The sequence below is a fragment of the Physella acuta genome, unplaced genomic scaffold (assembly GCF_028476545.2).
Source record: "Physella acuta isolate Inbredline_101_S28 unplaced genomic scaffold, ASM2847654v3 ptg000992l, whole genome shotgun sequence".
Taxonomy (NCBI): domain Eukaryota; kingdom Metazoa; phylum Mollusca; class Gastropoda; family Physidae; genus Physella; species Physella acuta.
In genome coordinates, this window is record NW_026732509.1 from 42,340 (window position 1) to 55,149 (window position 12,810).

Below are 12,810 nucleotides of genomic sequence, written 5' to 3' on the forward strand. Positions count from 1 at the left end.
CCGAAATTAAAAGCAGAACAATAAACGTATGTAATTTAAATACACTAATGTCCACTAGTTGTCATAGGCATGATGTTTGTGTACGGTATCTACTAGACCGTAGGGTTTGATCAGCTTGAGTGTCTGATCACGATTTTTGTGTAGCCACCACGCCACCACCCACTCGACTCTAATATCTGAAACCTCGATGGCTGATCCCTGGTCCCTACAGCTGAACCCAAGACACGATCCCTACAACTAAGCCTAGGGTCTAAATATTGATGGCTGACCCCCTCCCCCCTCGATCCCTAGTACCTATATTCTGATGGTAGACAAGATCCCTACAACTCCAGGACCTCAAATTTGATGGTAGATTCCCCACCCCTAGGACCTAAATTCTGATGGTAGACTCAACCCTGACTAAAATACACGATCCCCAGACTGTGACTCCCAAATCCTTCTGCCGTCGTTCATTTCGACCAACGTTTGATGTTCTATCAATGGTCTACTGATGGTCTATGTACGATTGACCGTCCACCATGTCTACCAACGGTCGATGGTCTACTGATGGTCTACCTACGCCTACCCAATCTTCATGGTGTCGAATGGGAAGGTGGGGGTCTGGCCTGTACGGTTTATAAGAGGCCAGCCAAGTTTATCTACAGCTTCGCCATATGGACGGCCATAGTTCTGATACAGCAGCGCCATATGGACGGCCATAGTTCTGATACAGCAGCGCCATATGGACGGCCATAGTTCTGATACAGCCCCGCCATATGGACGGCCGCATTACTGATATCCTCAGTAGTCGTGCAAGGTGCCGACTTGAAGGTGGTGGATGGGACTAGGGAGGGAGGGGTGGTGAGGTGGGGGTGCCTATCTAAAGGTAACAAAGGTGGCAAACAAAAGCCATGTGTTATCATTATCTCTCTTCAAAACCAAACTCTGTTGTGTTCAACTTGAAAAAAAAACGGAACAATAACTTTTTACATGACAAGCTGGCCATACATCTCATTTTTTTTACTACGAGGACGGTCTGGTCGTGCTTGTGATGTGCATTAGGGTGAGTAAAATCGATGTAATCGATGTACTCAAGCTCTTTTGGTGCATGCACTTTGGCATGCGCGTGCGTACACTTTAAAACGTGCACGTGTTCTGGCGTAGTGAAATCATCAAAGAGGTATCCGAAATATTTTAACAGCCTGGCTGCTTTCACAAGGGAGGTCAGGTTTTTGGAGGTGGGGTGGGGGGTGACTTTGAAAAAAAGGAGGAGTTGAAATCACGACATCGTGTATTTTATAATTAGTAAATCGGATATTGGGTATTAGCTGTTTTGAGTTAAGGATATGAGAAAATACTGTAACTAGACTTTGATGGAATGATGGTGTTGGTACTGCGGGTTAGGGTCGAGTTGAATGGACTGTCGCAACATGTACCAGTGAACGACAGGCAAATTGCTGTTTTATTTTCTTTATTGAGTTGAGTTGTAGCCTGGCCTAGTGAAATTAGGGAGACCACATTGTAGCCGGGGCTAGAGAAGTTAGGGAGACCGCATTGAAGCCGTGCTAGAGAAGTTAGGGAGACCACATTGTAGCCGGGGCTAGAGAAGTTAGGGAGACCGCATTGTAGCCAGGGCTAGAGAAGTTAGGGAGACCGCATTGTAGCCGGGGCTAGAGATGTTAGGGAGACCGCAAGTGCCTGTCCATCCGATCCTGCTAACGAGATCCTCAGGGTTCAGTATAAGATGACGGCACTTGGCCGTGGTGGTGTGGATATCTGTCAGCCATGACAGAGGTGTCAGTCATAGGTCCAGCCTGGTGTTTCACATAGATCCTGCCCAGGGTTTGTTCCTACACTTCTTTAGACCTTCATTCTGGCCATATCCATATGATTGCGGAGTGGTTAGAGTGTGTCCTCCAACCAACCAGTTCAGGTGTTGTGAATGGTGACTGGAAAGCAGCGCAACGGAAAACTGCGCAACGGAAAACTGCGCACAAAAAAGTGCGCAAGGGCATTTTTGTTTTCTTAAATCGAGCATTTACATACCTTAATTAACAAAGAATGACCACATGTACACTGTAGCATAACACTTTTTCACGTAATTATCACAAAATTAAAGAGTATTAGTATAATTAGTTTGCATTTAAGCATTTTCTTTTTGCGCATTTATCTGGGAACCGATGTGAAGAACCCACTCCGTCTGTTTTGTAAAGCGATGTTTGACTTGGATAACCAGAGACCACAAGAATATATACAAAAAAAGGAGGGGGCGGGTCAGCTTTCCCCTCCTGCCGGGCATCATCTCCGGGACAAGCCTGAGACTTTCCAGGGGTGACTTGGGGGTTGGGGGTGTGGGGGATCAATAAAAAATAAACTGACATCAAACATGAAAGCCGCCGTATTTGTTACATCATCGATCTCGTACAACTCCGGCCACATTATCCTGGACACGGTGAAAAATGTGACTGAGTCTTTGCACTAGTGGATACAATAAAACAGGTAGTGTTGGTAGCCTCACAGATTAGAACCAAATATAGAAACGATGGGAGGGGTGTAGACACTGGCTCCAGTTTGTCCTACACTGTCAGGTTCTCGAATAACTTGCCGAGAGTATGACGAGGGTTTCTTCAACCGGTCGCACGGATTTTAGTTTTAAAGTAATTAAAAAAACAACAACAACAACTGAATATTATTTGTTACGTCGCATTGTAGAGACATGTGTAACTTGTAATTATAAATTGGATGAACATATCTAATAATGCCGGAACTTTTCCAGCCAACCGCATCTCTTCGTCCTTGTAGATTCACACATTTGCTGAAATAAATCTCCACTCATTAACCTTGATGTCAGTTCATTATTAGAAAGGAGGGAGGGGGACAAAAATACATTTTTAATTAGAAAGTCGTCCCCACAGAAAACCGGCATTTCGGCGCAGAGAGTCGGCATTGAGCTTCGGAAAGCCGGCAAAGAGTTTTAGAAAGCCGGCATAGAGTTGCGGAAAACCTGCAACGAGTTTTGGCAAGTCGACAACGATTTGAAAAAAAAGCCGGCACCGCGCCACGGAAGGCCGGCAACAATTGCAGAAAGCCGGCATCTCATCGCTCGCACGACCAAGTCAAACTTGGTCAACGCTGGCAGATGGACAGTTGACTCACGCATCGCCCGGCCACCCTGGCCACTCTAACCTCACACCTTTAAAAAAATGGTAACGAGATTCTGGCCTTCTCCGTTTTTTTTTTAAATTCCGCGCCGTTACGTTATAATGAAATGTCAACCTGATCCCCCACACACCCTCCCCTCCACCCTACGTCACCACCCCCAACCCTCCACCCTACGTTAGGCTAACACGAATCTCCTTTCATCGTCGCCTCCAAATATTATCTCTACTCCCATGTGCTCCGTTATTGCTGCCTCCCCCCCCCCCCCTGCCCCTACCCCCACCACTCTCATTAAAAACCCCATCTTTGTAGCCTCTTGTTCTCTTCACTTCCGCTCTCATTCGTCGCTGTTCATTCCAAATCTTTTTTTCTTCTCACTCATCTTACTTTTATCTTTAGCCATCTCTGTCGTTACCTAAGTTTATAAAAACGGTCGTTACCTAATTTTATAAATACATCATATCTTGTTCATTGTTGTGCAATATTTTCATTTATTTCCATATTATTTCATTGTTGCCTTCCTCCCCCCCCCCCCCCCACCCCATCACCGCCACCCCTCACCTGTCCGTACAGCCCATCACCCAGCACAGCCCCATTCAAACCTGGCTGGTAATTGTTTGAAGGGTCGTACACGGGGGTAAGCGATTCACTGCGGACAATATCCAGCTTTCTTCCCTACCCAGGGGAGTTAACGCGTCGTAGACTTCACTTTTGTATCAATGGAGTTATTGTTCGCGATTAGCACGGTAGAAACCAACCGAATCTATTTTTAAACAACTGAAAATTAGGAGGCACTTGTGTAACACACTTGACACGATCGCTGGGGTTGTTGTGCACATTTTTGAAGCATGAAACTAAGCTTGTCTTTAGGTTGTAGTTGGCACGAGTGGGGTTAGAACTCGAAGCTGCTATCCTCCCGAGTTCTGTGTTGAGCCAAAGTCTTTTATGGCATGATAACTTGTTCGTTAAGATCCTCTGTCAAGATGTTTAGTACCTAAAATATAAAGTCTGTTGATAATATTTTGTTATTCGTGTTGGGTTGCTGTGTGGATGTACCGTGGTATGTTGAATGTTTACAATACACAATCTAGTATTCTTATCGCTGATCCTAAAACCAAAATAAAACATAAACAAACACGTTTCCTATGGCCTACTGTTTTAAAATGTGCATAGACAAACGGAACTGTCTAATAAAACTCAGATATAGGCCCATAAACTTAAATATTTTTTGTTACAACTAAAACTTTTGCCGTGTTTAAATAATTAATTGTCTCTTACATTTATTTTAAAACTAATAGTAAATTTAAAACTACATTTCCTCAAAACTATAATTAAAAAACAAAATTACCAACGCTGTTGAGAAAATGGTTGAGAAGACAGAGCAACTATATTTTTTTATACAAAAATCTATTTGTTGGCAATTCGGTTTATTATTTTTATAGATCTATGCAAAAGTTACAACGTCCACTGAAAATAAAAATGCGAAAATTAATAAGATATCGTTGGAATATTTTCTGTCAGATAAATTCATGCACTTGACCTTAAGGTTAAACACCGCATACTTTAAAACGTGTGTGTCTTCCTCCCAATGCAATGTCTAGATATCTAATACACAAGCTTTAAGTACACGCACACAACGAAACAATTAATGTCACTCTACATTCTACGTTTTTTATTTCCTGATTTAGATGACTACACCGGCTTCACATAAAAGCAACAGCTAAAGGTCTGGAAAGTTCTAGATAAAAGGCTAGAAGGATGATACAACTCGAGATGATGCCCGGACACACAGCCGTAACACAGTATTGACCAGACGACCAGCCCAGACCACCTTGACCAGCATCTATGAAGCAGACGACTCAGGGGAGATAACCCGCGCAAACAATGAGTAAAGACGAGAAGAAGTCATCTCCCAGCCCGAACCCTGGGCTGCTCTTTGATCCATCTCATCTTTTAGGTACAAACAACTATTCAATTTTTATAGAAAAACTTATCCAATCCTACATTTTACGCTTTTGCAGATAAACCTCATTCACTCATACATCTCAAACATTTATCATACAAATCTGATATTCAAAAACAATATTGTTACAGACAAAACTCATCCAATCCTACATTTTTTTCTGACAAATTGTACATCTCAACATTTAAAATATTCTCTAATTATAAAGTGCAAAAAGTAAATAAACCTACTGGCCCAAATAGGTAATTCCATCAGTTTATGTCACCAGGCCATCATTGACAAGGCCACTTGGGTGGCCAGTTTTATGACCAGTCAAGTATCCTTTAGGGCCAGTTCTATGACCAGTCAAGTATCCTTTAGGGCCAGATGGACTCAGGGGTGTCCAATAAACTAAAACTATACCAAATGCAATACATTTGTTTTACATGCTCCCTACCTATCAACCATCCCATCTGCCACAGATTCTTGCTTAGAGGTTTACATTGCCCCAATGCATTTGTTGAAGTTGTTTTTTTTCAAAGCTCTTTAGATTTCATCATCCTTAATGTGTTTTTCAACTGGTGTGCTAGTAAAATCCAATTCCACTTCTTTTAAAATATTTCATCAGAGGCGTAGCGACAAACTTTTGAATTTGCACCCCCCCATTATGATTTCGATTTGCACCCCCCCCCCTGAAACTTTTGATTTGCACCCCCTTCAAATTTCGATTTGCACCCCCTGCTCAAACTTTCGATTTGCACCCCCCACAACCTTTCAATTTATTTTTCCAACCCAATTTGGCGCCCCCTAAGGTCGGCGCCCGGGGACTTATGTGTCCCCCCCCCCCTCGCTACGCTACTGTATTTCATTCTGAACATTTTTATTGTGTTTTGCAGATCTGCATTAAACATGTATTCATAATCATATTAAGATTTATATGCTTTTTGGCATTCAACAGTAGCATTAGTTGAAATGGCCATAACATTAGCTGGCTGTAAAGAACCAATTATAATTTGTTTACAAATCTTGTTAACTTTTCCCCACAGGTGTCCACTCTCTAGCTGCCTCTGGTTTTTCCTTCCCTCACCTGGCCCACCTAGCCAATCCCTACTCACTTCTGGGACAACCCCCAGGTTTTCCTGGGCTGTTTGGTGGTCTGAGTGGGATTCACAACCCGCTTCATGCAGCAGCACTTAGCCACAGCCTTGCAGCAGGTCAGTTTGTTTCACTTTTATTTTATTTTTACATTTAAGTGTCTTTCTCTAAAAACCCGTTTTTTTTAAAGTATGTAAATATATACACCTTGTTAATTGTTTCTTGAACATTTTGAAACAAATGAAATTATTCCATTTTTTTATTCAAGGGAAACTACTCTAACGTTTATTTACTAAACACAAACGTTTTTACAAAAATTGACTTCTAATGATAATTTTATAGACTACTCTAGTCTAGATCTAATTAATTAAAAATAATATTGTCATTTGATCTTCTATATTATATGATTATATGTAGTGTAGTCTAATTTTAATAAAAAGATAATTATTTTAATTATATTTTTAGTTTAGTGAGTTAGTCACTTGGCCAGGATTGAGCACATTCAGTTTGAGTTTCAGTTTGATGAATTTTTCAAAATTAATTTTATTTAATAATAAATAATAATATGTTTATTAAATTAATTATTTATTTAAAGTTTATTAAATTAATAGTAATTATAGTAGTCTCGATCTACAATAGTCTTAGTAGAGCTCTAGTGTTCTCTAGACTCTATGTTAACATTACATTAAACATTTACTACTTAGTACTTACTACTACTTAGTACATAGAATTCAATACTCAAGAAATCTAGCTACACTAATTGATTACTAGAATAATTAATAATTTAATAATCACTTTATAAAATATTTTGAAAAAATTTCTATGAATTTTAATTTAGAGAATCTAGTCTAATATTTAGTTAGATGAGATAAATAAGTGACTAATGACATTGAAATAAAATAGTGTCAATTTGAAGTCGATCTAAATCCTTTTAACTTTTAAGCTTTTTTTAGACAAAAAAAAACTTCTCAAACATTGCTGGTTGATAAAATATTAGAATCTAAATAAACTTTTTTCACACTACTGAACTAAATGTTTCAATTTTTTTTAGATCTACTACATTATCTAGACATTTTAAAACATTTAGGCAGAAAAAATAGGACTATATGAATAAATATAATTTAAGAATTGAACTTTATTATAGTTTACAGTAAGACTGTATTTAGAAATTTATTTACTTTAGTCACTAGCATTCACTAGAATAACCTTAAAGTGTATTATATAAATATGATTGCTTAGTTCTGAACTAACACGCTTTCCGCCCTGATTACTAACTAGGGGGTTCAGAATGGTGGCGACTGGCATCTGAACCGCTCCCTCTTCCAACACCAACTTCTTCCTCTGCTGCTACGGCATCCTCCTCAAACACCGTCACGACCACCGCAGCATCTGGTGGCAGCAACCCTTCCACTGTCGTTCTCCCTGACCTCGAGCTCTCGGCTCACAATCCCCTGGGACTAGGCTTCTTGGTGGGGAATCTGGGACTGCTGGCTCCCGCCCCACTGGGACCTGACTCTAGCGTCGTTGACTCAACTAAATCTAGTATTGGTCTTTTGCTTGCCTCTCCTTTGGAGTTATCCAAGCCTTGTAAGAACTGTGACTATTTTTTTTTTCTCTACTGTTTGTCATTTTATTCTCCCCGCAAACCCTTTAGACAATGCTTTAAATGTTGCGTCAGTGTCTGGTTGGGTCTATTTTGTTGTCAAGTTTCTTAAGAGTTCTGCATGTGACCTTGGACTAATTTTAAAATGGGTTAAAAAATTAAATGTACTTTGTTTTGCTTTAGTAATTGCAACCTAATGTTTTTTGGTATTATTTAATTAAAATGTAATTTTAAATTAATAAACCATATTAATTGTTGTATTGTGTAGAGTCATCATCTTTTCCCATTAGTGGCCAAGACACATGGGGTTGATGAAGTAGAGTTCATCTGATTCAATGGCCTTTACACACAGGGAATAGTGTTGTCACCCTTATGTCCAGATTGTGTTGAATATTAGCAATAAAATTAACTAAGAATTAGGTATTTTTAAAAATAAATTCTGGAAGTGCTTTCATTGTTTGTTTTGTGAAATATGCACTTGTTCTTTGGCTTATACTTTTAATTTTGCACAAAAAAGCTTCATCTCAGGGATCCTAAGTTGAGAACCTGTATTAAAGCTATGCAAATGATTGGTAGAAGGTTTTGGAATATTTTCGCAATGAGCAGAAATTTTGTTTGTTCTGTGTTAATACTGTAAATATGTAGTCTTTTATTTGCTGGCAGCACCCCATTCTTTGTATTCTTTATTCTGTCCTGGTATAAGGTATAAGAGTTATGAAATTAGTGTACTGATGTAAATACTTGTCTCATTTTGTCTGTGGTAATGGTATGGTAATGGCCAAGAAAGTGTGTAGCAAAAAAGTAGTAATTTCTTTTAAATATTAAAATATTAATTTTATATAGTGTTTTGTACCTTTAATTTAGATTTTGTTAACAAAAGCTGCATTTGTAAAATAAATAGTTTAACATGGTTGAATTTAAGAAAATAAATTACCTGTGCATTTAAAGAATGTCTTAAAAAAATGCAACAATAAAATCAAAGAAATTAAACGAAGTAAAATAATACACTTGCTTTAATGAAATTTTGAAATCAACATTTTCAATAAGTAATTTTTTTTTTTTGACAGCGTCTTATTATGGCCTTCCCAAACACCCAGGAGAGATGGGCTCACCCCCGCCAACCTCGGCATCACCGTCATCTCACAAACGAGGGAGGTCTTCAAGGTCTGCTGCAGCTTCAACATCTGCCTCACCGTCTTCATCCTCTTCATCACAGAGACAGTCGTCATCGCCATCTACATCATCAGCGCACACCCCGTCTTCAATACCTCCCTACCTACACAGCTGGGCTATGAATGGCTCCTCCCCATTCCCATTTCCCCACCCGTCCATCCCCGGAGCTGAAGTCAAGCCCGCCAGGAGGTCTAAGAAAGGTTCAGAATCTCGGGACAGCAGTGGGTCTCGGGGACCACAGTCATCTCCCCTGCTGTCTATACCAACGGCTCACTCGACCCATGAGCCTAGACCAAACAAGGACAGATCACTCCCACCTCCTGCTGCTCATTCATCTGTAGATAACAAGTTACTTCCCCACGACAGTTTTGCCTTTGACCCCCGAACATTGATTACACCGTATCACATGTCACCGGAGTTAGCGTACCTGTCTCAGTCTTTATTCCTCCATCGCCCAGATCTGGGTCATCGGCCCGAGCTAGGCCTGCCATCACCTTTTCTAACATCCTCGACGTCACCTTCCACTGCAACAACAACAGCACCATCAACATCAACCAGCGCCAGCCTTGAGCCTGGTCAGCTCTTGTCATCAACATCTAAACCATCATCCACAAGGCCACCATCCTCATCGTCATCAAAAGCTGCTGAAAAACTAAGAAATGATAAGGTCGCAAAAGAAAAAGAGGTAAGTGTTATTTTTTCCCCTTATGACTTAAACATTTTAAAAATGCTGTCTCATTTTGTATATACTATTGTACAATTTTCTTTCCAACTAAATCTTAAACTTGTTAGGAAATATGTGCTTATTCTGTTCATTAAAGAAAACAGAATATATTGAAAATGTTGTAAGCATTGTAATAAATTTACATAGGAAAAAGCAGATTAGAAATAAACAAGGACAAGAAATATATATAGGAAATCTTTTGTTTCAGAAAAATGAAGTAGTGAATCTAGACAAGCAACCAGCAACATCTAATGGCATAAGATTCCCTAACAACAGTGATGGAATCAATGTTAGAGAGATAAGCCATGATGAGCTTGATGATAGAAATTTGGTGAGTGTCAGCGTTTTCTGTATTGTATGGCTTAATTATATGGCTAATATAATACATAATAATATTTATTTTCTTCTTTCTTGGGAACGTCTATAATATTCAACTATGCATTTTTTATTATTTGGCAACCCTGCAAACTAACTGTATTGTATTTTTTCCCTTGCTTTCCAACGTTTCCTTTAAGGGGAAAAGCTAGTGGGCAACGTGTATTTTGTGTGCACATAGTAGTTCTAACAGTCTTATACAAGGCTATATTTATTTTATAAAATGGCTGCATGGCAGGTGGTTTATTACTACTGTGCGGCACCGCAACCATGAAGCTTAGAGGGAACATTGTTTCTCTCTCCTTTAATTTAAAGTTACAATTGGGAAAAACAAATTTTTGGAACTGTATAGGGCTACAAGTCATTTTATTTAGATTGCCAAATTTTTTTATTTTCAGAATAATCCATCCCATTTCATGGATATTTATTTAGATTGCCACATTATTTTTCAGAATGATCCATCCCATTTCATGGATGACGATAGAAAGAAGAGAATAGCAGATGAAATTCGCAAAAGAGTTGGCATGCATGATGGCATGACAGACATTTTATCCAAACACAATTTCCACCAAGCTGATTGGTTGAGCGGTGCGTTGTCTGCTGGCTTGGACAGGCCCGTGGCGGGACCTTCCAAGGCTTCAAGGACCAGGACGGACAGTGAGAGTTCCCAAAGTGGAAGGAGGTCTAGGGAGTCTGAGGTAGGGTTAAGGTTAATGCTGCCTGGGAGTAAGGGTTAGGAGGTGGCTGAATGTGAGTAGGAGTAATTTTGGTTTGGCAGTGAACAAATGTTGGCTATATAGATAATGGGTTACTTTTGACTAGCTACAGGCAAAGATTTGCTAGATAACAGCCACATGGCTAGATTTTGGGGAAGTGTTGACCAGATATTAGCTAAATATTGCCTAGATTCTGTGCGAATACATTCTTCAGCCAAGGTTTTTAAAACTATTTTTTTATATATTCTTTTAACCATGCAGCAATTTAGCATTGAACTGGTATATGGTTAAGTATTTAAGAAGAAAAATACTGTAATAAAGCTTAAATGGAGTATTGGTGATTTAAATTAATTTATTTGTCTTTAATATTTTAGCTGTCTGAGAAGATACGTCTAGAAGCAGAACTCCAAAGGCAGGAGGAACAACTCAGAAATTTGCAGAAACGCTACTCACTGGGAGAAGAGGTAAAGATATAGTTTTGTAGTTTTTCTTTGTCTTGATTTAGAATTAGTAATTAATTATGACTTTCTCTCTTTTTACTTAGTATTGGTCAATACTTTTCTTTTTTAAAATTTAGTACTAGTTTTTAATTAAAAAAAACATATCTATTGAGTGAATAAGGTTTGATGGTCTCTTTAAAAATTATAGAGCATGTCCAGTGCGCTTGATGAGTCGTGTGAATCTGTTGGACCTTCAGAAACCGAGGAGTCAAAGATGGACAACAGTTCTGCCAGTATAGGAAGCCAGTCAGGTGGGTTAGGGTTCTAACACAATCTGTTGATAAACTGAGTTGTTCCCCTTATTTAGCCTTGCTGAGTTGTTCCCCATTAGTTTTGCACTGTACATTTCTCTGTACACTTGTGTGCAACACCTGTTACATTAAAATGCTTTCATGCATTGATCTGGTGAATGGTATTTTCTGTTATTTTGATAGTTTTCATAAGTGCTCATGACTTCATTAACACAAGTTTTTTTGGATATTAAATAATTTTAAACTTAATTATGCTTTTCTGGGAAAGTAAATTCTGCATTGCATTGCACTGACCACATCATTTCTTCATATGCCAAGGTCAGAGAAACAGGTGAACTCTACTTCATCTGTCTAATAGACACTTTACTTTTACTGTGTGTTTGCACAAACAAGCAGCTTATGATTTGTCATTGACAGGTTCAGAATCTGATGGTTCTGAGTCAGGGAAACGTGGAGCTGAAGGGAGCACTGATGAAGGTAGGGTTAATCATAGCTGTAGGGCTTATGTCATGTCATGGTTTATCTTAAATCTGTTTAGTAAGTAATCAACACTTTGGTAGATCGACACAGTGCTAGAAGATAAACACTGTATTAGATCATCAACACTGTACTAGATCATTAAAACTGTACTAAATCATCAAGACTATCATCATGACAGTGCTAGATCATTAAAAACTACTAAATCATGTAGACTAATCATCAATATTGTGCTACATCATTAAAACTGTATTAAATCATCAAGACTATCATCAAAACTGTGCCAGATTAATAAAACTGTGCTAGATCATCAAAATTGTGCTAGATCATCAAAACTGTACTAACCCATCAAGACTATCATCACCACTGTGCTAGATCATTAAAACTGTACTAGATCATCACCACTGTACTAAACCCTCAACACTGTGCTAACAAGGTGTATTTCCTCAACAGGGTCTCCTAACAAAAAGCGCTGTACCCAACTGGACGAGCGCGAGCTGATAATTCCACTGGAACATGGTTGGAACAGACAGACCATCATTAATGGCATGGGTCGCAGGGGCATTGTGGGTGAAGTCTTGTACTTTGCCCCCTGTGGTAAAAAGATGAAGACAATACCGGACGTCATGAGGGTGAGTAGTCTATGGCTTGAAATATTTTTAACAGCAGAAATTTAAATACCACAATACAATTCCATCCATAGTTCAGAATCATTTTAATTTACTGGTGTGAGCAAATGTGAATTACTAAGCATAGATCTCAATATTTTGATTTTTTTTAAAGAAATTAGCATACAAGTTTATCGTGTGAATATTT

The 12,810-nt window shown here is 39.0% G+C and overlaps 1 protein-coding gene across 12 annotated transcripts in view; it reads left to right on the forward strand.

Moving 5' to 3' along the window:
- The window catches only part of LOC131954376 (bromodomain adjacent to zinc finger domain protein 2B), a 71,688-nt gene that overhangs the window by 39,375 nt on the left and 19,503 nt on the right, over window positions 1-12,810 (forward strand). For 10 of the 12 annotated variants that reach the window (XM_059318008.1, XM_059318000.1, XM_059318009.1 and 7 more), the window contains 10 exons: window positions 4,827-5,095; window positions 6,127-6,294; window positions 7,454-7,762; window positions 8,846-9,636; window positions 9,884-10,006; window positions 10,503-10,748; window positions 11,141-11,230; window positions 11,415-11,517; window positions 11,935-11,994; window positions 12,448-12,626. In XM_059318008.1, coding sequence (XP_059173991.1) covers window positions 5,023-5,095; window positions 6,127-6,294; window positions 7,454-7,762; window positions 8,846-9,636; window positions 9,884-10,006; window positions 10,503-10,748; window positions 11,141-11,230; window positions 11,415-11,517; window positions 11,935-11,994; window positions 12,448-12,626 — 2,142 coding nt within the window. In that variant the 5' untranslated portion in view covers window positions 4,827-5,022. Of the gene's footprint in view, window positions 1-4,826; window positions 5,096-6,126; window positions 6,295-6,563; window positions 6,589-7,453; window positions 7,763-8,845; window positions 9,637-9,883; window positions 10,007-10,502; window positions 10,749-11,140; window positions 11,231-11,414; window positions 11,518-11,934; window positions 11,995-12,447; window positions 12,627-12,810 lie in introns of those variants that run through there. The other 2 variants (XM_059318012.1, XM_059318011.1) reach the window with 2 other exon arrangements.